Consider the following 23,878-nt stretch of genomic DNA (forward strand, 5'->3'; position numbering starts at 1 on the left):
GGGGGGGTTTGGCGTTGGGCGAGGGGAGACTGAGAGGCAGAGGGTGGGACTTCCTCCTGTCTCTAGTGTCAGTCCCAGCTACCCCCCAGCTACCCTCGGTTCTCACCTCCCCCTGCCCCCCAGTGGAGCCCATCGCGGCGAGGCTTAAGGAGGCCCGACTGCAGAGGGATGACTTCGAGATTCTGAAGGTGATCGGACGCGGGGCGTTCAGCGAGGTGAGCCTTGAGCGGCGGCTGCAGCTAGCCAGAACAGGGGACGCAACTTTTCGTGCAGTGGGCGGGACCCAGGGGTTTGGGGCGGGACCTTAGAAATTGATGAATGACTGAGTTGGGAAAGCCTGCACCAGTCGGGCGGGGGGCGGGGCTTGAGGGTGCTGGGCGTGGCGTTAATAGTGAGGCGGTGCCAAGAGCGTATTAGGGGTGGAGTCCAATCTGGGCCAGCCCCCGTGTTTCCTCGGCCACCTCCGCCCCCAGTCACCCCTTTTCGGCCTTCAGGTGGCGGTGGTGAAGATGAAGCAGACGGGCCAGGTGTATGCCATGAAGATCATGAATAAATGGGACATGCTGAAGAGGGGCGAGGTGAGGGCTGGGGCCGGAGGTGCAGGGCGCTAGGGTTACCCACCCATGCTCCGGCCCCCGGCCGCTTCAGTACCTCGGGGGGGCCCCGCAGGTGTCGTGCTTCCGCGAAGAGAGGGATGTGTTGGTGAACGGAGACCGGCGCTGGATCACAGAGCTGCACTTTGCCTTCCAGGATGAGAACTACTTGGTGAGCCCCAGACCCGGGAGAACTAGGGAGACGGACTCTGACCCCGAGGCTGTCAGTGAACGTCGCGGGGTCAGGGAGAAGTTCTAGGCTTGGGGAGCTGCCTCGAAATGGCAGCAGCGTCTCTGGGTGTGGTAGGAATTGGTCTTCTTTTCCCGGGATGGGAGATGTCCCTCACCGCTCTTTTCCCAGGCTGATTCCAGAGGACCCTGTAAAGATGCCACCGTCGCGGGCGGGGTGGGATCTTTCACCTGGACTGCGATAGCTCTCTACATTCTATCTAAATACCCTGGGCAGGGTATTTAGGCTGTGTACTTTGGGCACTGGGAGCTCTCTGGGCTCTCTTTTCCCTTCTCTCTTTGGTTTTGGGGAGAAGTGTCTCTGGCTTGGCCTGGGAGATCTCTCGAGCTCTCCTTGGGCTGGGACTACAGGGCCTCTGCCCAGGGATGGGGCCTTTGAGGACAAAGACCTTTGTCCCGGGCTATCAGCAGTCAGGGACGAAGGGTGTGACTGACTACCCCCCCACCCCATGTCGCGACCCCTGCCAGTACCTGGTCATGGAGTACTACGTGGGCGGGGACCTGCTAACGCTGCTGAGCAAGTTTGGGGAGCGGATCCCGGCAGAAATGGCGCGCTTCTACCTGGCAGAGATTGTCATGGCCATAGACTCGGTACACCGGCTGGGCTACGTACACAGGTGGGCGCAGCGGGGGCTGAGGGGCGGGGACTGAGGCGGGGGCCTGGAGAAGGAAAGCAAAAGTTGTACCCAGGCAGGGAGCAGGGTACCGCCAAGGTTGGAGCCCAGAGGGGGCGAGGCCTGAAGAGGGATCACACTGGTGGGGGCCACTGGGGACAGGGCCAGAGGAGTGGGGTTCAGATTTCAGAATCCACTAAGGGGGGCCGCAATTGGAGAGCATGTTCCCTAAGAGGGTGGGGACCTGAGGCCTTGCTGCCTGGAGGGGTGGAGCCTGGTGAGATGAATGGAAGGAGGCTCACTTATTCCACTTTCCTCTTCCGTTTGCGCAGAGACATCAAACCCGACAACATCCTACTGGACCGCTGCGGTCACATCCGTTTGGCCGACTTCGGCTCCTGCCTCAAGTTGCAGGCGGACGGAACGGTGAGCGACGCGGTGCGCCGCTTCGGGCAACTCGGGCCACCAAAGAGGAGTGGGGTCAGATGGGGGGACCGAAAGTGCAGTGTGGCGACGGGGCTGAGGCGCACAGGTAGAGTTAGGGTGGGGGCACGACCAGATTTGCAGGGGGAAAGAGGAGGAGGGCACCCGCGCCTAAATTTGTGAGTGGGTTGGGGTTAGCACACTCGAGGGGAGGACTAAGCCTTCGGGGCGTGGTTGAGAGGGGCGGGGCCAGAGCCCGGAGGGGCGGGTCCGAGCCCAGCTCTGCACCTTTTGCCGCAGGTGCGGTCTCTGGTGGCTGTGGGCACGCCGGACTACTTGTCCCCCGAGATCCTGCAGGCGGTGGGCGGCGGGCCCGGGATGGGCAGCTACGGGCCCGAATGTGACTGGTGGGCGCTGGGAGTGTTCGCCTATGAGATGTTCTACGGGCAGACGCCCTTCTACGCCGACTCCACGGCTGAGACCTACGGCAAGATAGTGCACTACAAGGTGAGCCCGGCCAGAGCAAGCCCTGGTCTCCCTCACACATCCTGCCCGGCTGACATCTCCGTCCTCCCTCTCCCTCGGGCAGGAGCACCTGTCTCTACCACTGGCCGATGGGGGGGTCCCTGAGGAGGCTCGAGACCTCATCCAGCAGCTGCTGTGTCCCCCTGAGATGCGGCTGGGCCGGGACGGAGCAGGTGATTTCCAGAATCATCCTTTTTTCTTTGGCCTTGACTGGGACGGTCTCCGAGACAGCGTGCCCCCTTTTACGCCGGATTTTGAGGGTGCCACTGACACGTGCAACTTCGATGTGGTGGAAGACGGGCTCACTGCCATGGTGAGCGGGGGCGGGGTAGGTACCTGCGACCACTGCTGGGCAGAGGGTATCCCACCCCCCCAACCCCTCATCCACAAAGTTGGGCTGAGAATAGTACCCCTCTCCCGGGGGCTTGGAAACACTCCCCCCCCCCAGGCTGCGGGGTGTGGTCGAGCTGCCCCCCCCCCCCCCCCCAGTGCTGGGAATCCAGCAGTGACCTGCATTCACAATCCAGTGGGGGAACACAGACTGGTCCCCAGACAACGACTCCACAGAGAGTTTGGGGATGAGACTGGGAGGACGGGGTGGGGCGCTTGACCCAGCATGGAAAATCTTGGAGGGCTTCCTGGAGGAGGTGCTATTTGAGCTGAGGCCTGGAGGATTAAGTGAGAGGCAGGAAAGCATAGTGGTGTGAAGGAATCTCTTTTAGGCCACCTCTGTCTCAACTGTGACACAAGCTGTCCTGAGCGCATGTTCAGCCTGGGTGCCCTTGTGCCAGGTGCTGCTGGGGACACACAGGGACCAAGCCAGCTCCAGCCCCTGGCCTCTTGCCCTCATCCACTTACAGCCCAGGAGAAGTATGTAATTACAGCCCCAAGGGGAACTGCAGGATACAATGAAAGAAGATGAGGGAGGGGCCACTTGAGATAGTGGGAGCAGGTATTTAAGCACAGACTGGGAAGGGCCCAGGGACCAGCCCCGAGGAGCACAGGTCACCTACATCTGTTTCTCTTGTATAGGAGACGCTGTCGGACATGCGGGAAGGCATGCCCCTGGGGGTCCACCTGCCCTTTGTGGGTTACTCCTACTCCTGCATGGCCCTCAGGTAGGTGTGGTCCCAGGGCAGCCTGTGTGTAGGCCGCAGGTACCAGCCTCCAGGGGCCCAGGAGGGGCGCCAGTCGTATTGCAGGATTAATCTTGGAACTTTCCTGCCTTTGCACCACAGACTATTAGGATTCCAGAGATGTAGGACCTTAAAATCTCAGACCATAAGTACTGTGAAATTTTAGATTCAGTTTTAAAACCTCAGAGCCAGACTCGGCCTTTCCGGAATCTTCCAACCTGCCACTTTCAGATTTCTTTCTTTCTTTTTTTAAGATTTATTTATTTATTTGACAGAGAGATCACAAGCAGGCAGAGAGGCAGGCAGAGAGAGAGGGGGAAGCAGGCTCCCTGCTGAGCAGAGATCCCGATGCGGGGCTCGATCCCAGGACGCTGAGATCATGACCTGAGCCAAAGGCAGAGGCGTAACCCACTGAGCCACCCAGGCGCCCCAGAGCCACCCAGGCGCCCCCACTTTCAGATTTCTAGTATAGTCATGGGACCCCATCGGCCAGAATCTTAGAAAATAAGTTTAGAATTTCTAAATTGTTCTTAAAAGAATACAAACTTGTTGAATCACTCTTATAACCACAAAGCCTTTTAAATACATTAATTATACAAGCAGTACTTTGCTTGTCACAAGTAAATTAGAAAATGCGGACAATGAACAGGAAGCCCACCATCAGGGATGGTCCCTAGCTCATATATGCGTGCACACATACTTGACAACTGTGAGAACATGACGTGGACTCACCTGTTTTGTTACTGGACAATGTATCGCAAATGCCATTTCCTTTTCTTTAAATTATTTTTTAAAATTTAAAAAGATTTTATTTATGAGAGAGAGAGAGAGCGTGCACAAGCACAAGAAATGAGGGGGGCAGTGCGAGAGGAACAAGGAGACTTCCCACTGAGCAGGGAGCCCATGGGGCTCAAACCCAGAACTCTGAGACCATGACCTGAGCGGAAGGCAGAGGCTTAACCGACTGAGCCACCCAGGCACCCCACAAATGCCATTTCTTACCATGAGTGAACAATAGCCGGAGCCACCAAGCAGTGTGCTCCTCACTGGGCGGGTGGGACCCAGCTGTCCATCTCTGTTGTAACCCAGGCTGGATGAACAGCTGCAGTGGGTCAGGCTCGCCCAGGCTCACCAGGCCCTTGTGACCAGTTTCCACGAGAGGGAGTGTTGGGTTGGAGGGGACATCTACTTTTATGGCAATTTCACATTCCCAGGGAGGGTGTGACCCCGTCCCAGCAGCTGGTGATGGCGGGGGCGCTGATGACCAGAATCACAGTCCTGGGATCCCACACCCAGTCTAAAGACTGTATCTTTGGAGGTGGCTAGAGTCGGGTGGGGCACTCCTCACTGTCCTGACATCCTAAGGAGAGGGATCTGCAAAGGTCACATGGATAGGGAGGACATAAGCAGGCCCCAGAGCATGGGTGTCTGGATCCCAGGATCTTCCAGAAGCAGAGGCCAGCTCCCAGGGCCATGAAGCCATGCAGAGGGCAGGCCTTTACTAACAAGAAGGGGACCTGTCACACCAACCTGGGAGAGTTCCCTTTTCTCTGCTCTTCCCCTCCTCACACTAGGGGGTCTTCAGAGTCTGGCTCTCCCATGACCACAGGAGAGGGAGTCCTGGCTCTAAAGGCAAGGGACGGGCAACCTCTCGAGGGAGCCCAGCTCTCCCTACCCTTGCCCTGCTCCTCTCCCCAGGGATGAGGAGGCCCCAGGCCCCACAGCCATGGAACTGGAGGCCGAGCCATTGCCTGAGCCACCTGTGCAAGCAGCCAGCCCGGAGCCCACCGTGCCCCCACGGGAGGAAACAGTGAGTCTTTGGAGAAGAAGGTCAGGCATGAAGGGGAGAGAAATGCAAGGGCTTCCGGGGTCTTGTGTGCTGTGGAGTGCTAAGCTCTCTGGGAGCTCAGTTGACAGAAGGGGACAGAAAACATAGTAGAGACAAAATTACTTCAGTCAGAAATGATCCCTATGAAAAAATGAAAACAGGCCATTGTGCTTGGGAGGAGAGGGACTCTGGAGAGGGGCAAGCCCAAGAGGAGGAGGAGAACAAGGCGGACCATCCCTGGGAAGAAAAGTACCTACTGGTCAACAGACAGAACTTCAACGCAACAGGTTTATTTTGGAAAAGTAAAGGAGGGTGGTAAGGCTGACTTACTGATTCCAGGAGGCGGGGCCTGGAGAATGAGGGGAGGGGAGACTGAGGCCAACAGGAAACCAACCAAACAGGGAGGCAGGCCTTCCCGAGGGCGCTGAGGGGCTGGAGAGGAGGAGAGGGATGTGGTCAAACTGGGTGTGGGTTGTAGGAACAGCCCTTTGGTTCCCAGGTGGAAGAGCCCAGACCAAAGGCAGGAGACCAGGACACGAGCTGGGGTTAGTTAGGGAAGGAGGAGACCTGGGTCACTGCACGAGCTGGGAGAATTCCCAGAGATCTAGAGGACAAGAAGGGGGGCGTCCCCAGCCTAGAACCTGGGCGCAGGTCTTGGGTGCGGCAGGAGCCAGGAGCAGTCCTAAGCGCAGTCCCGCCCGCAGGCTGAAGCGGCGATTCCGGAAGCCATTCCAGCCTCGGCGGAGGCCCAGGAGGCCCGGATGACGCTCCGGGAGCTCCAGGAGCTCCAGGAGGCCCTGGAGGAGGAGGTGCTTACTCGGCAGAGCCTGAGCCGGGAGCTGGAGGCCATCCGCACAGCTAACCAGAACTTTGCCAGGTCGGAGTCGGGGCGCCCGGGCCCGTCCTTGCCGTCTGCAGCCCGTCTCGCCTGGGCCCGGGAGGGCTCACGGTCTTCTGCTCTCCGCAGTCAGCTCCGTGAGGCCGAGGCCCGGAACCGAGACCTGGAGGCGCACGTCCGGCAGCTGCAGGAGCAGATGGAGCTGCTGCAGGCCCGGGGAGATGCAGGCGAGTCCCTCATGCGGCCCCTTTCCCGAGGGCGACGGGGGGAGGTGGGCCGCGGCGTGTGTGGACACCTGGGGGCGGGCGAGGGGCCCAGGCTGGGGCACGCCGCGCCACCGCCCTCTTCCGTCCCTCCACGCGCCCTATGCCTCTCTCTTCTCCTTCCAGCTGTCACGGGGGTCCCCAGTCCCCGGGCCACGGATCTACCTTCCCATGTAAGACCCCTCTTTTTCCCTTGTATCAAGCCTTTTAGTCCCTCTGCAGACCCCGCCCCGTCTCCCCGCCCAGATTCAGGGATCACCCTAACTCTTGGGGGTTCTAGAGAGCAAACACCCTCCATTCAGCCCCACGTCTATCAGATACCCCTCGGTCCAGGCCTCTAACCACATTCCGTCTAGGCTCTCCCTCGATTCCTTCCCCGACTCCCTCCGCTGTCTCTCGCCCCCTGCTGAGGGCGGCCGGGCCGGGCTGGGCTCCGATCGGGTCACCTGTCCCTTCTCTCTCCAGCTAGATGGCCCCCCGGCCGTGGCTCTGGGCCAATGCCCGCTGGTGGGGCCAGGCCCCATGCACCGCCGTCACCTGCTGCTCCCTGCCAGGGTACGTCCGGCTGCTCACGCCCGCCCGCCGCCGCGCCCCCTCCTCGCTCCACGTACCCCCAGGCCGCCTCTGCTTAGCTGCGCCTCTGTCGCGCGGGGCCCGCCGCGGGGAGGGAGGATGCCCGGGCAGCCAATCAGCAAGGCCGCTAGGAAGCCTCCAGTGGCGAGTTCGGACAAGACTCGAGGCTTGCCAGCGGACCAACCGCAGCTGCCCGCGGGGGCGGGGCGGAGTGCAGAGAGGCTGGCGGACCCACCTATGGGAGTAGGCGTGGCGAGTCCCAGGAACCAATTGGTGTGCCGTGTCCCGGGGGCCTGATCCCGCCCTCTTGTCCGCAGGTCCCTAAGCCTGACCTATCGGAGGCGCGTTCCCTGCTCCTGTTCGCCGTTGCTCTGGCTGCTGCCGCCACCTTGGGCCGCACTGGGTTGGTGGCCTACGCCGAACATCTCGCCCCGGTCTGGCGCCACCCAGGAGCCGCCTTCGCCTCCTGAACCCTAGAACCCAAGCCGTAGGGTTGGGTGACCTGGGCCATCGCCCAGAAGCCGCTCCCACCGTCTCGGCGTTCACAACGCTCCAAGCGTGGGTCTCCACCACAACTCCAGCCCTATGATCCGGGCCCGCCCCCTGGCGGCCGGGGAGGGAGGAGCCGGGCCCGCGGTCGGAGCAAGGCGCTCCCGGAAGGCTTGTAACCGGGAATGCTGCAGCTGCTGCCGGGGGGAATCGCAGACCACTTTCTTCCTGCGGCCTGGCTGAGACCCCGACATGGACGGGCAAACTGCCATCTAGAGAAGGCAGCAGGGCCAGGGCTCGGCCATCAGTTTATCACCCTCCCCACCTCTCCACTGCCCCTACCCCGCCCCCATCGGCTCGCAGACCACAAATCCTTCTGCATGAGGCCCCGCTATCCCGGGAACGTCCTCTTCCCGCGGCGAACGTCTAGTGCGAGCTCCGCCCGCCCGCTCTCTCGGGAACCTTCTGCTTTTGCCAGCCCCGCTTTTTCGGGGACTCCCGCGCCCTCCTCACGTGAGCTGCCCTCGGAGTTACTGCAGGCTCCGCCCGCCTCGGCAGTTTGGGTATTTATTGACCTGTCCTCCGACCCGCTGACAGGCTCCAGGACCCCAGCGCCCTAATCCACGTTTTGGATGCACTGAGACCCCGACATTCCTCAGTATTTATTGTCTCTCCCCACCTAGGACCCCACCCCCGATCCTCGCGAATAAAAGGCCCTCCCGTCTGCCCGAAGCTGGGAACTCCAGGGTGTCCGCTCTCTTTGCGTTGTGGGAAGGCGGCTGCTCAGGGGGCCAATCGGAAGGCGAGTTGAGGCGGCCAATGGCCTGGCGGGAAGCTAGCGGGCCGCAGAGCTGACGAATCAGGGCTGGGGTGGGGGTGGGGACGCCGGGAGGCGTGATCTCGGCATCGGGCCAATAGGAGATGGCTAGCGAGCCACCAGGAGACACCGCCCCCTGTCCAGCTGTGGTCCAGCTGTGCCACCCGCTCGCCGGGAAGAAGGGGGCTGGGCCCGCTGCGCGCGCGCGGCCATCCTCCTACCACTGCGCCTGCGCTGGCCACTCGCCTCCGTTCAAGAGACTTGCTCAAGAAAAGTTGCTGCAAACTTTCTAGCCCATTTCCCCCGCCCCTTCTCCCGGCCAGACCCGCCCCCCTGCGGAGCCGGGAATTCCGAGGGGCGGAGCGCAGGCGGAGATGGGGAGTGGGGGGGCCTTCAGAGGACTCTGGAGACGGAGGCGTGCAGAAGCTTAGTCTCCGGGCGGAGGTGGCTTCGCGCCCTTAGCCTCCCGGACGGCCCGTTACCTTCTCCGTTGTCCCGATGGGGAAACTGAGGCCCTGAGCCTGAGGCACACGCGGGGGGAGGCAAAAAAGCGCGGCCTGAGGCGGAGGGAAAACAAAAGGAGAATCACGGACAGACGGGGAGGGAGGCGGGCACTCACACAGACACTGGGACCGAGACCCAAGTGGAAAGCTGGGCCTGGCATTGCTGGGGGAGACGCGGGGTCGGCGCGGGGGAGAAGATCGGGAAGCACGAAGGGGAGGGCGGAGAGGGGGGACGGGCTGGGGAGGAGGTTGGGGAAAGCCCGAGGGAGGAGGAGAAGGAGGGAGGAACTTCCCAAAGTTGCAAAACATGGCTACCTTGCCTGCGGAGCCGAGCGCGGGGCCGGCGGCCGGGGGGGAGGCGGTGGCTGCGGCGGCGGCAACCGAAGAAGAGGAGGAGGAAGCGCGCCAGCTCCTGCAGACTTTGCAGGCGGCCGAGGGTGAGGCGGCGGCCGCGGCCGGGGCCGGGGCGGGCGAAGCGGCGTCGGGAGCGGAGGGCCCGGGATCCCCGGGCGTCCCCGGGTCGCCCCCCGAGGCCGCTGCCGAGCCGCCCACGGGCCTCCGCTTCTCGCCGGAGCAGGTGGCGTGCGTTTGCGAGGCGCTGCTACAGGCGGGCCACGCCGGCCGCTTGAGCCGCTTCCTGGGCGCACTGCCCCCGGCCGAGCGCCTACGTGGCAGCGATCCGGTGCTGCGTGCTCGGGCCCTGGTGGCCTTCCAGCGGGGAGAGTACGCCGAGCTCTACCGGCTGCTCGAGAGCCGCCCCTTCCCCGCCGCCCACCACGCCTTTCTGCAGGACCTCTACCTGCGCGCGCGCTACCACGAGGCCGAGCGGGCCCGCGGCCGCGCGCTAGGCGCAGTGGACAAGTACCGTCTGCGCAAGAAGTTCCCGCTGCCCAAGACCATATGGGACGGCGAAGAGACCGTCTACTGCTTCAAGGAGCGCTCCCGCGCCGCGCTCAAGGCCTGCTATCGCGGCAACCGCTACCCTACGCCGGACGAGAAGCGCCGCCTGGCCACGCTCACCGGCCTCTCGCTCACGCAGGTCAGCAACTGGTTCAAGAACCGGCGACAGCGCGATCGGACCGGGGGCGGCGGCGGCGCGCCTTGCAAGAGGTGAGGGGAACCCGGGCGGCGCAAGTCCTGCTTTCCCGGGGATGTGGTACCCATGCCCATGGCCGGAGTCAGCGCGCCGAGCTCCTGGGACACCTCCTGCTCACACCGTCAGGTGCCCCCCACCCCCCAGGGCGCGGGGAATACGTGTGGACAGAACAGGCACACGCCCCCGGCCCTGCCCCCGACCCCGCCGCTCCTGTCGCGGAGGTTGGGAGACCTCATCCCTCTGCACCACTCTGCGCTCCGTCCCCAGTCCCATCCGAGTTCGTGGCTGGGGTGAGGCAGTGAGAAAATGGGGGGCTGTGGAAAGGGACACCGGCCCTTGTCTACCCATCTCGCGCGGGCCTTTCCCAGGTTGTGTCTTTTCCTCACCCCCCCATCCCCCCCTCGGGGCCCAAACAGCGTGGTCCGTCGTCTGTCTTTGTTGTGAAACGTGAACCTTCCCCAGCTCCGGTTTCCCTGTAACCCAAGCCCTTCCCCTCCCACCCTGCGCGCAGGCCTCTCACTCCCTTTTCTGACGCCCGGCGGCGGGGGTTGGGGCGGGGGAGAGGCCCCGGGAACTGAGCAGGCTGCCGCCTCTCTACTCCGGGAAGACGCTGGGCTGCTTTCAGCCCGACCCAGGGGACCCAGGGGCCACTGTGCTGCCCAGTGCTCAGCTTCTGGGGCCCGGAGGCCAAGGGGCAGGAAGAGGAGGGCCTCCTCCCTCTGATGGGGCCAGCTTTAGCTTTTACGGAGAGGTATCAATACTGGACTTGCAGAGGCTCCCTCCTTGGGGGTCCTTGGGTGGTCTCAGGAGGTTTTATAGCCCACCCTCAGGCTTTCTGCTTCAAAAGTTTGGGCTGGGGCAAGGTGGGGAGGGAGCAGTCCGCCGGCGCCCCTGCAGGCGGCTTGCTGGCGGCCAGTGGGGAAACGGGGCGTCCAGGGCTACAGCTCACAATCCTTTCTCTGGCCAGCGAGTCTGACGGGAACCCCACCACGGAGGACGAGTCCAGCCGCAGTCCCGAGGACCTGGACAGGGGGGCGGCTCCGGTGCTTGCGGAGGCCCCCGCCCAGGGCTCTATATTTCTGGCGGGGGCCGCCCCTCCTGCGCCCTGCCCCGCCTCCTCCTCCATCCTGGTGAACGGGAGCTTCCTGGCCGCGGGCAGCTCTCCCGCAGTGCTCCTCAACGGCAGCCCGGTCATCATCAACAGCCTGGCCCTTGGGGAGGCCTCCAGCCTGGGTCCCCTGCTGCTCACGGGTGGCAGTGGCGCCCCTCCACCGCAGCAGCCGGCGCCCCAGGGGGCCAGTGAGGGCAAGACCTCCCTGGTCCTGGATCCTCAGACGGGGGAGGTGCGGCTAGAGGAGGCTCAGCCCGATGCCGATGACGCCGCTGAGACCAAGGAAGCCCAGGTGGCTGCCTCGGGGACGGCTGGAGAGGAGGCTGCTGGGCCTCTGCCCCAGGTGGTGCCCGGCCCCCCACCGGCCGCCCCCTTTCCTCTGCCCCCAGGACCGGTGCCCTCTGTGGCTTCTCCGCAGGTGGTGCCCCTTTCCCCACCCCCTGGGTACCCTGCAGGCCTGGGCCCCACATCCCCACTGCTGAACCTGCCCCAGGTGGTGCCCACCTCGCAGGTGGTGACCCTGCCCCAGGCGGTGGGGCCGCTGCAGCTGTTAGCCACTGGGCCAGGCAGCCCTGTGAAGGTGGCAGCCGCCGCGGGCCCTGCCAACGTACACCTGATAAACTCCGGGGTGGGCGTGACGGCCCTGCAGCTGCCCTCGGCCACTGCCCCAGGTACCTCCCGCCTTGCTGGGGCCTGAGTGATGGGGGGGGGGGGGGGGGGGGGGGGGGGGGGCTGGGAGGTTGGGCAGCCCATCCTTGGCACAACCCGAACCTCCAGAGCCAGCCGGCTCCGGCCACGCAGACACAGCCCCCATCCCGAAGCTCCCCCACCCCGATCTCCCTACGGGCCCTGGGGAGCACCAGGTTCATGCCTCGCCTGGCCCATCTCATCCCCACAGGAAACTTTCTCCTGGCCAACCCCGTGTCCGGCAGCCCCATCGTGACGGGCGTGGCCGTGCAGCAGGGCAAGATCATCCTCACGGCCACCTTCCCCACCAGCATGCTGGTCTCCCAGGTCCTGCCGCCTGCCCCCAGCCTGGCCCTGCCCCTGAAGCCAGACCCGGCCATCTCAGTGCCTGAGGGAGCCCTACCAGTGGCCCCCAGCCCCGCGCTCTCGGACGTCCACGCCCTGGGCCCACTGTCTGCGCCGCAGCCTCCACCACCGTCCGTCCCTGCTGCCACCGCCGCTACCAGCCTGCCCTTCTCCCCAGATTCCTCCGGCCTCCTGCCTGGCTTCCCAGCGCCCCCGCCTGAAGGGCTCATGCTGTCCCCTGCAGCCATGCCCATCTGGCCCACGGGACTGGAACTGAGCACAGGCCCGGAAGGGCTGCTGGAAGCCGAGAAAGGGCTGGGGACACAGGCCTCCCACACCGTGTTGAGGTTGCCAGACCCCGACCCCGAGGGTCTGCTTCTGGGGTCCACGGCAGGTGGTGAGGCCGACGAGGGTCTGGAAGCCGAGCCCAAGGTTCTGACCCAGCTGCAGTCGGTGCCTGTGGAAGAGCCTCTGGAGCTGTGAACCCCCCACACAGCCCCCTGGGGCCTCATCGCCTCTGCTGCCAATGGTGCTCGAGATCCAGGACCGCCTGGGCCGAGGGGCTGCTCAGACACTTTGCTGTGAGCCTGAGATTCTACCATGGCATCCACCCCGCCCCCAGGCTGTGTAACCTCTCCGAGCCCTGGAGGTGCCAGGGGGACTCGCCCCTGTCTGCTCCTGTCCAGGAACACGGTCCTCTGGATCGGGGGGCCCTCTGTTACAGCCCTCTCCTTGCTCTGTGCCCCCAGATAGGGAGGTTTGGGGGTCCTGACTCGGGGCTGCCATCCCCAACCTGGTACTAGCTGTGAGCCGAAAGCTCGGCCACGTGGCTGATTTCCAGCCCCCCTGAGCCCTCCCCCTGTCACTCTCTCAGATGCTATTAATAGCTCCGCTGACGTCCAGTGTTCTCAGAACCACTTGGAGTCGGAGGGTGGAGGCTGTGCCCCAGATGGATGGAGCCTCGGGGCTGGGCCCTTCCTGCTGAGAAGGGAGGCAGGTGCGGGGAGGCCTGGGGAAGACCCCCCCTCCCCGGACTAGAGCCCTCATTCTCACATCCGGCCCCAGACCAAAGATCCCTTCACCCCTGGGGCAACCCTGACCCCTATGTCTAGTTTGTATCAAATCTTTATTTTTCTAGGACATGTTATGCCTCCATTTCAATTAAAATAAAGTTAACAGACAACTAGACCCTCCAGAGGTGTGGGCTATATTCTGCGTTACTTGCCTGAAGGAAACACTGAGCCAGAAAAAAGCCTGACCTGAGATTCTGGCTTTCTGGCTGCCTTGGGGCCGGAGGTGGAGGTCAGCTCCATGCGGCCGCTTGGGAAGGTGTGCGTGGGAAGGTGTGCGTGGGAAGGTGTGCTTTCCCCATGGCAGGCCCTGGGGCCTCCAGATCATGCAGGAGGAGCCCCCACCCAGGGAGGAAGCAGGGGACCAAAAGAGCCGGCCTTTCTTTCTTGCTGGAAACAAGGTCCCACTTTATTTTGTTGCAAACAATAAATAATCTATAAATAGAACAGGGGACGGAGGAGTGGGGTGAGGTAAGAACAGGGTTGAAACCACCGGGTCCTGGGGTGGCCAGTGGAAGGGCAGAGCGAGCCCCTTGTCCCACAAACCGCACCTTAACTACCTTTCACTCAAGGCTCCCCTCCTCCCACCCCACGGCTCCCTAAGGCACCCAGGCAAGGGAAGGGCTGCAGGCAGGGCAGTGGGGTCTGCAGGCAGTTCCGGTTGCCCCAACACCAGGCAAAGGCACATAGCAGTGGGGACCATTAGGACGGCTCCTCCCAGCCTGCTCTGGGAGGGGTGAGGCCCAGGAGGGAGGAGGGGTGCGGCAGGGTTACCCTCTCAGTGGTGCTGAGGGGGCAGCAGAGGGGCCAGGTCTGGGGAACGGCGGGCCTTCTCGGCCAGCAGCTGGTAGAAGGGCTTGGGGGTCCCCCAGTCCTCGTCCTCGCTGCTGGAGCTGTCCTGCTTCACAATCCGGTTGTGCTGGAGGCTAAACCTGCGGGCTTTGATGCTGGGGGAGAAGGGGCCACGGGGCGGTCACACTTTCCCTGCCCCCCAGGGTGGCCGTCTCCCCCCCACACCACCCCAAAGCCCAGAGGCCCCCGTCTGTACAGGGGGGCTGGGCCCCATGCTCCTGTGAGATCTGTTAAGAAGTGCGCACGTGGACTGTGTGTCTCAGGGGCCAATGAGAAAGGGGCAGGTGGCAGCTCTGAGCAGGTGGGGGGGGGGGAGGGGGAGAAGGGGGGGCGGGGAGGGGAGTGGGAGTAACAGGGAAATAAGACCCAGCCACCTGCTCTGAGAAACTTCCCATGGCAGGAAGGGCAAAGGGGGTCTAAAGCTAGAATGGGGCTATTTGCCCTTCTAAGCTCCCCAGGTCAAGCACCTCCCGACCTCTGTCACCCCCAACGATCTCATAAGAGTGGCAACACCCAAGTCTTCCACCCCAACAATAAACTCCAACCTGTTTCCAATACCACGAAAATCAGAGCAGGTGGCCCCACTGCCCTGCCCCCTGCCCCCTGGGCAGGGGCTCCTCACCAGTAAGGTCTCCGCTCCTGCTGGGTCATCACCCGCCACAGCTGGGCCAGCTCCTTGGTGGCGGCTGTGGAAGCAGTCCCGGGACAGGCTCTGTGACAGGAGGGAGGAGGTGAGGAGAGGGCAGCCCGTTCGGGCAAAGGCTGCCCGTCTGGCCACAGGAGGCTCCCCTGCCCTCTCAGGGCCTCAGTTTCCCCGCCTGAGAACTCAGATCTTTTCTACCCACTTTGGCCTATAGGGCCTTAGGATACACCCTCTGGAGCCCGGGTGTCAAAGAAAGGAGCTAGACGGATGGTTTGTCGGGAAAGGGACACTGAGTCTCGGGATCCGGAGGGGATCCCTGTCTTCCAGTCAGGACACCAGCTCTTCAGGGCTGGGTGCCCGACCTATCAAGTCAGCCCCAAGAACTTTGGTGGGAGACGAGAAGCTCCCCCCCCCCCCCCCCCCCCCCCACCCCCGTGCTTGAGGACAAAGGCAACCAAGAAGAGCAGGGCGGAGAGATGGGCCCACAGCCAGGCGCCACTGTCTGAGCCCTGGGCCCAGCCGCACCTGAAGGCTGTCTACGTCCTCCACTCTCAGGCTACCGGAGCCGCTTTCCTTTTTGTCTGAGTGGGGTTTTGTTGCGCGTAATTCGCGTGGATTGACCAATGCAAGGGGACCAGGTAAGATGCTGGGGGACAGGGAGGCCTGGGGGTGGGGAGAGTCAGTGTGTCAGACAGCAGGGCACCGAGCTCTTGGTGGGGGCGGTGGCGGTGACAGTGAAGGTCGGGCCCCACCCAGGGCCCAGAGGGACCCCCACCCACCGGATATACTGCTTCCGGTTCATCCTGCAGAACATGATAAAGCCGTTGACGCACTTTTTCTTCGTCTGGGTCGGGCAGGAGGCTTTCTTGTTTTCCTTGAGCTTCGCGGGGCCCTTCCTGACCTTCCTCCCAGCTGCGGGCAGGCTGGCGGCCCGCCGCGTGGGAGTCCACGTGTAGTCCCCGTCCTCGTCGCTGGAGGACAGCGGGCCCTTGGGGTTGGCCTGAGCGTCCTGCGTAGGGGTTGTGGGGGTTGGGGAGGTGAGCGCCCACAGGAGGTGGGGGACCCACCTGGCCGCCAGCTGTCCTGCCCTCACCTCCTGCCGCCTCCACACCGACTCGGCCTCTGAGCCCTCCCAGCTGGAGCTGGAGCCGGACGGCGCCTTGCTGTTCTCGCTCAGCGACAGGTAGCAGTGGTCCAGTGACACGGAGGACTGGCACAGGCTGTGGGAGTCAGCGGGGTCTTCGGGCGGCGCTGGGGGCATCTCCTGGTGGGTGAAGGGGAAAGACGAGAGACGTGAGGGGAAACCACAGCGTCCCTTCATGTCCCCACTCACCGGTCACCAGAGCTCGAATTTAAGACAACCTCGTCCAAACAGTCCCTGGATGTCCATGCAAGTGTCCCCAGGTCCCCACAGTGGGTGGGCGGGGGCGGGGGGGCGTTGGCTGGGGCTCAGGGGCTCACTGCCCTCCTCCCTGTTCCGGGCCGGTAGCTCTTAATCTTATTGGGTCAGCAGCCGTGACGTCCCCGTCAAGTGGCAACTTCTCTGAGCACCAAGTTCACCTAGAGTGCGGGGGTCACGCCACATGCCTCCCGGGGCATAGGAGCACCCAGCACCCTGCCCAGCACCTCCTCAGAGCTCTGCCGAGAGGGGCTATTTTTGTTTCTGCCACAGATTCAGGCCCTGGTTGGAGGAGCCGGTGGAGGTGGAGGCCCATTCGTGTGGGGACCCGAGCTGGGGGCTGCCCCTTGGTCTGCTGGGTGGTGAGCCCCCCGGGGGGAGGGCGGCGGCGACAGGTGAGCCCTGGGAGTGAGGCTCTTTGCCACTGAGCATTTCTGGGCTCATTCTGCTGTTTTCAGTTTCCTTGTCGGTCGACTGGGGTCACCAGAAACCTTGCCTGACAGCACAGCTGGAAATTGACGTGGGGTCTTTTCTGGGTGCCCGGCAGCTTTTAGCTCTTATCCTTGGGGTCTAGTTCATTCCAAATGCCCAGCACAGAGTGCGGCCCCCAGTGGCCGATAGTGAGGGCTCCAAGGGCAGGCAGATGAGGACAGAGATGGAAGGTGAGTGCCTGGAAGGATGAGCGGACGAGCAGACGGACAGTGAGCGGGCGGGGGGAGGCGGCCGCCCGCTTGCAGGGACAGGGGAGTCCATGAAGTAGGAAAGCGGTGCGTGTGGAATGAAGGGCGGACCGGCTGCCTACCTCGTCCTGGAGTCCCTCAAGCACGCCACCAGTAGGCGAAGACTCGGGGTCCAGGAAAACGTCCTCGAAGAGAGCTGTCGGGGAGGGAGAGCGGGCAGTGGCTGGAGCAGAAAGTCCTCCCTCCCGCTGGCCCAGGTGGCCTCAGTGCCCTTCTCCAGGTCTCTGCTTTGGGATCTCCTGTCCCAGGACCAAATTTGGCTCATGAGCCAGTGCCCCTGGGCCACCTCCACCCTGAGCAGAGGGGGTGGGTCCCTGACATGGACTCCAGGAGCCTCCCCCTCACGGTTCCGGCCTGGGGCTGCCTCCGCCCACCCCAGGGCACCCAGGACGGCTGAGCCCAGGGCGGCATACTTGGTGGGTATCGCCATATGTTTCCTGAATGGACCAAGCATCAGGTCCCGCCCCAGGAGCTCACCTTGGGTCAGGAACTCCGTGCCATCCCCCAGGATCTGCTCTGGAAGCAGCTTTCCCGGGGAGCTGAAGAGGGAGGGGCTGAGCCCTAGGATCGCACTCGGGTGGCCTGACATGGTGCAGCTGTTGATTTGGGGAGGCCCCAAGGCCAGCGGGCTCCCTGAAAAGGAAGCATCAGTCTTGAGGATGTGTCAGAAATGACTATCTCTCCCAGCAGCGCAGTGGCCGGCGTTGAGATGGTGTTAGATGCGGCAGAAGGGTGACTCTGTGGACCATTCATTTTGAGGGCTTTGTAAAGGAAAAGAAGAGACGCGATGCCTGGCGTCATGTCAAGGACGACCGAAGACAGAAAAATCTATGTCTGCTCTGCTACATCTGACAGACTGACTGTAGCTCCCTGGAGCTCTGTGTTAAGAAAGATTCTGAGGCAGCGTCTGGGCTCCACAGAAGGAGTGATGGTTGGCCAGCACCGTCTGCGGCGGCGACTGCCGGTCGCTCACACAGCCCTGTGCAAGGCACACCTCGAGTCCCTGTCTTGCTTTCCTCCCACCACAGCGCTGCTCAGAGGGAAGTAAGCAGGAAAGGCCCCACACCAGCCTACAAGGAGGAGACAAGGAATTTCAGTCACCAGGGGGGCTGCCCTCCGGGGTCCAGGCAGGAAGCCAAGGGTCAGCATCTGGGGACTCCTTGTCCAGATCCTCGCTGGAATCATAGAACACCAGCTTCTGCCTGTGAGAGATGGAATTCGAGAGGCAGATCGGGAGGCCTGGGCCAGGAACTGCTCTACGGCCCCAGGCCCAGCCGTTACCCCCAGCGTGTCTTGGTGTGACCTGGTGGGGTCGCTCTGTGCTGGCTGCTGGGAGAGGGGTGCTGGGGGTGGTGGCGCCGTGGAAAGCTCAGCTGAGACGCCTGCCCTCAAGGGGGTTCGGGCTGGGGAGGAGAGGCAAGGGCTGGGGGGGTGCAGGGCTGTGACGGGCCGTGTTCCAGGAGGACCACACTGAGCTCAGCCTGAAGGGTGGCAGTCTTCTTGGTGGACGAGGGAGACAGGCTTGCCACCTGGATGGGGTGGCAAGGATGGGGGGGGTGACAATTCCGGAGGGCACAAGGCCATGGCTCCCGGGGAGCGGCGAAGCTATGGTGGTGTTTCAGGTCAGGTTCGTGGGGGTGGGGCAGGGGAGGGGGCTGTCAAGATGAGTCAGGGCCAGAGAAGCTCTCAGGTGCCGACTGAGGTACGGGGGCTCCGTCCCATGGGCACGAAGGGAGACCTGAAAGCCATGAACTGACGTGACCGAGGTCGGGGGCTAGAAAAGACACTCTGGCAGCTAGGGAGGACGAGCTGGAAGGGTGAGACGGGAGGCAGGGAGGCCGGTAGGGGGGCCGCAGCCCTGGGCCAGCAGCCCCAAAGCTAGGCTCTGCTGGTCCCGTGGTGCCCTCTCCATAGGCACCGGTGCCGATGTCAATCAGCCTCATTTCTTACCGCCCCGCCCCCCCCAGCCATGCCAGACGGGACCCCCCCAGCCTCCCCCACTCAGAGCCCTTACCTGGGGTTCCCTTACCTGGGACAGGGCTGGGTCCTGTTGAGAAAGTGGATCCGCTCAGCCCCTTGCTGGGCCTTGAAGGCTTGGTAGAGCCCATCACCCTGGGCACTGACTCGGCAACAGCAACCTGGGGGGGAAGGGAGGGCAAGTCAGGAGGCTTACTCCCACGGCTGCAATGAATCCCAATACCTGGATGGAGAGGAGCCCCGGTCTGCCACGGCCTCTCCCTCCCACATCCTCGTAAGACCTTGGGCTGCGGGGCCTCTGCATGAGACTATGGGGTGCCCTGAATGACCCCATTGGTTTCTGGAACCCCACATCCCTCTCAGAAGCTGTCAGGGAGCTCAAATCCTGAATACTGTCGAGGAAGCCGATAAGAGCAAACAAGTACGGGGAGCTCGTCCTGCCAGCACGGTTCGAGGCTGTTTGTATACGAGTCAGTGGTAGCCCTTGGCCAGAGGGTACCATGATTATGCCCATTTTACAGTTAAGCAAACTGAGACCCTGAGATACCAAATAACTCCCCCGAGGTCACACAATTAGCGGAAGAGCCGAAAAGCCCTCCCTTTCCAGGTGGGGCGGGTGCTTCCTCGGACCCCCACGGCCTCGTGGGCGACCGTGAAGTCTGGGTCTCTCTGTGCTCCTTCACTGGACTGTGGCAGCAGCACTGGCACATGGCCTCGCCCCGAGATGCTGGGGAAGCAGAGACCAGATGAACAGATGGGGGCAGGATGGCTCAGGGCCTCCCTCACCCGCCAGCTACCCCCATCTCACTCGGCGCTCTACTGGGTGCGTCACCACACCTTTTCAAGGTGGCCCAGGGACGGGAGTCACAGGAGGCATCGCCTGTCTTGCCCCGGTTCTGTGACCCACAGCCTCGCACCAGAGCCACGATGACGCTGCAGCACCCTGCCACCCACAACGGGACCTAAAAGGAGGACGGCGACGATGGGGAGGCCCGAGACAGCGTCCCTTTTGCCTACGGCAGAGGCCCCAGCCACTGGGCCCGGGTTCGGGACGCTGCGGGTGCCTGCTAAGGAGTGTAGAAGGGACCAAGTTAACGGCGAGGGAGGACAGCGACCTGAGCAGTCACAGTGGCTGCTGTTCTCAGCCATGTCCAGCAGCGTCAGCCGGGACCGTCCTCCCTTCCTGTCACTTTGAGGCAGCGATGATGCAACTTTGGGGTGACAGCAGGAGCTGGCATGTCTTGAAGGGGTGACAGTCCCCCCCGTGTTCCTTCCTTGCTGCTCTGGAGACAGGGCCACCCACTTCTTGAGCTTGTCCAGATCCAGACAGCGGCGCGGGTTCTGGGCCCGGCTCTGGCCTTCTGGGGGAGCAGAGAGACGAGCGTCAGAGGGGCCAGTGCCTGGCTGGGGAGGAGGGCCTCTTTGCTCTGGGCCCCGCCGGGCCTGGTCGCTCACCAGCCCTTCCACGGTAAGCCCGGATCCTCAGCAAGAGATCACCTCAGCCGACGCTCCCTGCCCCTGCCCACACGTTCGAGTCATCTGGATAGCTCTGGGAAACATACTGATGCCCAGGTTGCACCCCAGACCCCTAGAACGTGACTTTCTGGGTGTGAGGCTCAGGCATAGGCATTTTTTACTGTCCCCTGGATGATTCAAGAGGTATGCAGCCAGGACGCAGCCACTGATTAGGTGTAACTCCCATTTTAAAGATGGGGCAACTGAGGCCTGCAGAAGCAAAGGGACACGTGGCGAGTTCGCAGCAGGGCTGAGGCTGGCCTGGGGATGCTTGCTGTCCACACTTGGGCCTTTTCATCAGCCCGTGTCCCTGATGCTCTGGCCCGGGACTGCTGACAATAAATGGTAACAGCAGCTTCCCCTTACGGAGCCCTGACTGTGTGCCTCTCCGCTCAGCGTTGCCACAAGGGTATGCGCGCAGGCTCTCCATCCTGAACACCAGCCTGTGGTCCAGCCCCCGGACGCTGAGGCTCAGAGAAGGAGAGCAACCATGCCAGTCCTCAGGGCTAGGGAGAGAGGGACCAAGGCCCGGGACGTCGGACAAAGTAAGTCTCACTGTAAAGCGTGGTCAGGGGCTCTGGGTAGCTGCCTGGGCTGCCCTGGAGTGAGAATGGCTTTGGAGAAGGAACTTCGCTCCCACGGGACTTGGCTTCCTGTTCCGCCTCGCTCATACCTGACAATCCAGTGGGTTTCTTCTTGCGGGGTTTCCGACAGGCTCCCTGAAGACGGCACTTGCGAGAATGCGGGGAGCTCGAGGGGGTGGAATGTCTCCGCCGTGCAGGGCCTGAGCCCCAGTTCCGACCCAGCCCTACACAGGGCGGAAAAGTCAGGTCAGATGCCTGCACTTCCCAATCGTGGGCAGAGGGCTAAGGGGGCGGCCATTGTCCCCAGGCTGACTTTACAGATGTGGCAACTGAGCTCCCGGAGGAGCCTGGGATGGTCTGAGGTCACATTGCCAGGCGGCAGAGGTTCCCTGGTGAAAACCCAGGTTCTCCCAGGGCCATCTGGGGTCCGCCAAGAAGGAAGACAGACTCAAAGCTTTCCCAAATGCTTTCCCCGCCATCATCCCCATCCCAAACCAATTTCTCTTCCTACCGTCCTCAGGGCAGCGAGGGCTCCACGGTCCATCCTGGCTCACCCAGGGGCCTCTCCATCAGGCCTCTCAGTTCTCCGTCCTCAATGTAACCCAAAGTACCTCTTCTGTCCCGAGCCTCACCCTCCATGTGAGACCGGCCTGTCTCCGGTCCCGATCCCTCCTAACTGACCTCCCCACTGACCTCCCTGACTCCAGTTTCTCCCTTAATAACCAATTCCACTCACTAGACATCAGGCATCTCTTTCTTAAAAAATACCTGATCATAGCTTTCCCCGGCTTTTTAAAGTCCTTTGGGAATTCTCATCTTCATCTCCCTCCTTAGCCAAGACCTGCGCTGTGGAAAATCCACATCTAATTCCGACCCTTTAAAAACTTAACAATGAATAGGCTACTGTTGACGAGAATCCTTACAAATAACACAAACGGGCGATTAGCCTGTATTTTGGATATCCCGTGTTATATACTGTATTCTTACAGTCAAGCTAGAGAAAAGCAAGGGTTGAAAGCATAAGGAAGAGAAAAGACATTTACAGAACTGTACTGGATTTATCTAAGAACCACCGCGTGTAACTTGGGCCCATGCAGCTCAAGCCTGTGTTCTTCCAGGGTCAAGCGTACTAGTATCGGTTTCATTGTGCAGTTGAGCAAACTAAGGCATGGGGAGGTTAAGGTCTTAAGACACGCATCTGCGTCAGGATCTGGTTCGCGAGCCTGCGCACGTCGAGCTGATATTACGTGGTCCCTCCATGCACACGGGCTGCAGGCCTGCCCTAGACATTCCACGCGCGTCTTCCTGTGCTGGCGCACTCCTGCTCGCGGCGCCTCCTGCCTGCCGGGGCTCCCTCGGGCTACAGTCTGCCCTGGCCCATCGCAAGGCCCCAGACACCCTGCTCGGAGTTAACAGTGTCAGGCCCGTCTCTCTGACTCTGTCCGCTCTGCCAGGCTCTGAGATCCCCAGGACTGGGGCTCATCGATGTCACTTGGTGTCCGTGATGGCTCTCCCTTGGTGGAGAGCAGACCCTAGGAATGGTAACTGAATTTACTTACCCCGGAGTCCACCTTCCCCATTGGTGGTGTGGAATTTGAGCAAGGTCTTGGCCACATCAATGCTTCTCTGGAGGTGCTGGATGTAATGCAGGACATGCAGCAGAATCTCCTTCTGCCCCCAAAAGAAAGACAGGGCTGAGCACAGGAATGGGGGCCCAAGACCATGCGAGGCTGTGGGGGACCAGAGACAGAAAGGCTGCAGGAGCCTGTGCTTCAGCCTGATAATCCTTCCAGGGGCAGAGATATTCCTAGTCTGTTTAGACCTTGCTGCAGCTCAGGAAGAGGTCTGTTGCAGCTAAAGAAACCAAGGCTTGGAGTGCTAGCGTGACTTGCTAAGGTTAGAGAAGAAGTGGCGGAGCTAAGATCTGAACTCAGGTCTGCCTGCCTCCTGGCCTAGTTTTTCAACACACACTAGCTTCCCACCCCTGGCCCTTTGCACATGCTGTATTCGCTATCTGCAAAGCCATCCTCTTCCCTCTACAGACTCCCACACTAGCTTCTCCTCCCCTGAGCCTTAGCCCAGTGGTCTCCCCTTCCAGAAGCTTTCCCACCTCCCTGAGTCAGATGTCCCTCCTCAGCACCCTTGCAATGTCCTGGCCTAATGACCTATTCATGAGCTATTCTTTCTCATTGACCTTGAACTAGTTTGAGAGTAGAGCCTGTGGCTAAGTGATTGCTGTATCTCGGGCTCCTACAATCAAGAGGTAGTTTAGCCCCTGATCGCTGAAGAATGATCTCCGCCGGCATGCAGCACAATGCCTTCTGCCCAGCAGGCTGCCAAGTACCAGGTCCGTATCGCAGACACAAAGCTAAATGAGACTTCTACCCACTGAGGGTCAGGGACATAGGGGTGAACCAGACATACCTTTGTTTACCTTCATGGAATTTTTAATCTAGTGAGGACAGTGGCCCTTAATAAACTCATAAGTCATATAGAATTATCAATGGTGCAGCCAGCCAACATTATGAATAAGAATGTAACAAGAGTTTCGGAAATTGGACTTGAGTGTCTGGAAAGACCTCCAGCATTTTTTTTTTTTAAAGATTTTATTTATTTGAGGGAGAGAAAGAGCACAATGGGGGGACCAGCAGAGAGAGACAAGCAGACTCCTTGCTGAGCAGGAAGCCTGATATAGGGGCTCGATTCCAGAACCCTAGGATCATGCGCCAAGCCAGAGGCAGCTGCTTAACCGACTGAGTCACCAAGGTGCCCAGCATTTATTGTGTTTAAAGATTTATTTATTTTAGAGATGGGGTGGGCGCCTGGGTGGCTCAGTGGGTTGAGCCGCTGCCTTCGGCTCAGGTCATGATCTTAGGGTCCTGGGATCGAGTCCCACATCAGGCTCTCTGCTCAGCAGGGAGCCTTCTTCCTCCCCTCTCTCTCTCTGCCTGCCTCTCTGCCTACTTGTGATCTCTCTCTGTCAAATAAATAAAATCTTTAAAAAAAAA

General features: G+C 61.8%; 3 protein-coding genes across 3 annotated transcripts in view; 2 read left to right on the top strand and 1 right to left on the bottom strand.

Moving 5' to 3' along the window:
• The window catches only part of DMPK (DM1 protein kinase), a 10,898-nt gene extending 2,608 nt beyond the window's left edge, over nucleotides 1-8,290 (top strand). Inside the window, 16 exon segments of the mRNA XM_059383029.1 lie at nucleotides 124-215; nucleotides 495-578; nucleotides 670-765; nucleotides 1,311-1,459; nucleotides 1,789-1,882; nucleotides 2,180-2,386; nucleotides 2,469-2,717; nucleotides 3,437-3,522; nucleotides 5,239-5,350; nucleotides 6,073-6,245; nucleotides 6,336-6,433; nucleotides 6,596-6,642; nucleotides 6,935-6,952; nucleotides 6,954-6,989; nucleotides 6,992-7,024; nucleotides 7,360-8,290. Of these exon segments, the coding sequence (XP_059239012.1) occupies nucleotides 124-215; nucleotides 495-578; nucleotides 670-765; nucleotides 1,311-1,459; nucleotides 1,789-1,882; nucleotides 2,180-2,386; nucleotides 2,469-2,717; nucleotides 3,437-3,522; nucleotides 5,239-5,350; nucleotides 6,073-6,245; nucleotides 6,336-6,433; nucleotides 6,596-6,642; nucleotides 6,935-6,952; nucleotides 6,954-6,989; nucleotides 6,992-7,024; nucleotides 7,360-7,512 (1,727 nt within the window). The 3' untranslated portion in view covers nucleotides 7,513-8,290.
• An 868-nt stretch (nucleotides 8,291-9,158) lies between these two features.
• On the top strand, nucleotides 9,159-13,283 carry SIX5 (SIX homeobox 5). The gene is made up of 3 exons (XM_059383028.1): nucleotides 9,159-9,961; nucleotides 10,915-11,729; nucleotides 11,957-13,283. The coding sequence occupies exons 1-3, from the start codon at nucleotides 9,159-9,161 to the stop codon at nucleotides 12,571-12,573; spliced, it is 2,235 nt and encodes a 744-aa protein (XP_059239011.1). The 3' UTR covers nucleotides 12,574-13,283.
• A 504-nt stretch (nucleotides 13,284-13,787) lies between these two features.
• Nucleotides 13,788-23,878, bottom strand: part of MEIOSIN (meiosis initiator) — a 13,894-nt gene continuing 3,803 nt past the window's right edge. The window contains exons 2-12 of the mRNA XM_059383388.1: nucleotides 22,430-22,541; nucleotides 20,960-21,094; nucleotides 19,887-20,132; nucleotides 18,824-18,932; nucleotides 17,896-17,996; nucleotides 17,272-17,427; nucleotides 16,857-16,930; nucleotides 15,749-15,919; nucleotides 15,435-15,664; nucleotides 14,635-14,724; nucleotides 13,788-14,107 (exon numbers count right to left, since the gene is read on the bottom strand). Of these exons, the coding sequence (XP_059239371.1) occupies nucleotides 13,939-14,107; nucleotides 14,635-14,724; nucleotides 15,435-15,664; nucleotides 15,749-15,919; nucleotides 16,857-16,930; nucleotides 17,272-17,427; nucleotides 17,896-17,996; nucleotides 18,824-18,932; nucleotides 19,887-20,132; nucleotides 20,960-21,094; nucleotides 22,430-22,541 (1,593 nt within the window). The 3' untranslated portion in view covers nucleotides 13,788-13,938. The remainder of the gene's footprint in view (nucleotides 14,108-14,634; nucleotides 14,725-15,434; nucleotides 15,665-15,748; nucleotides 15,920-16,856; nucleotides 16,931-17,271; nucleotides 17,428-17,895; nucleotides 17,997-18,823; nucleotides 18,933-19,886; nucleotides 20,133-20,959; nucleotides 21,095-22,429; nucleotides 22,542-23,878) is intronic.

Source organism: Mustela nigripes, chromosome 17 (genome assembly GCF_022355385.1).
Source record: "Mustela nigripes isolate SB6536 chromosome 17, MUSNIG.SB6536, whole genome shotgun sequence".
NCBI classification, from domain to species: Eukaryota; Metazoa; Chordata; class Mammalia; order Carnivora; family Mustelidae; genus Mustela; species Mustela nigripes.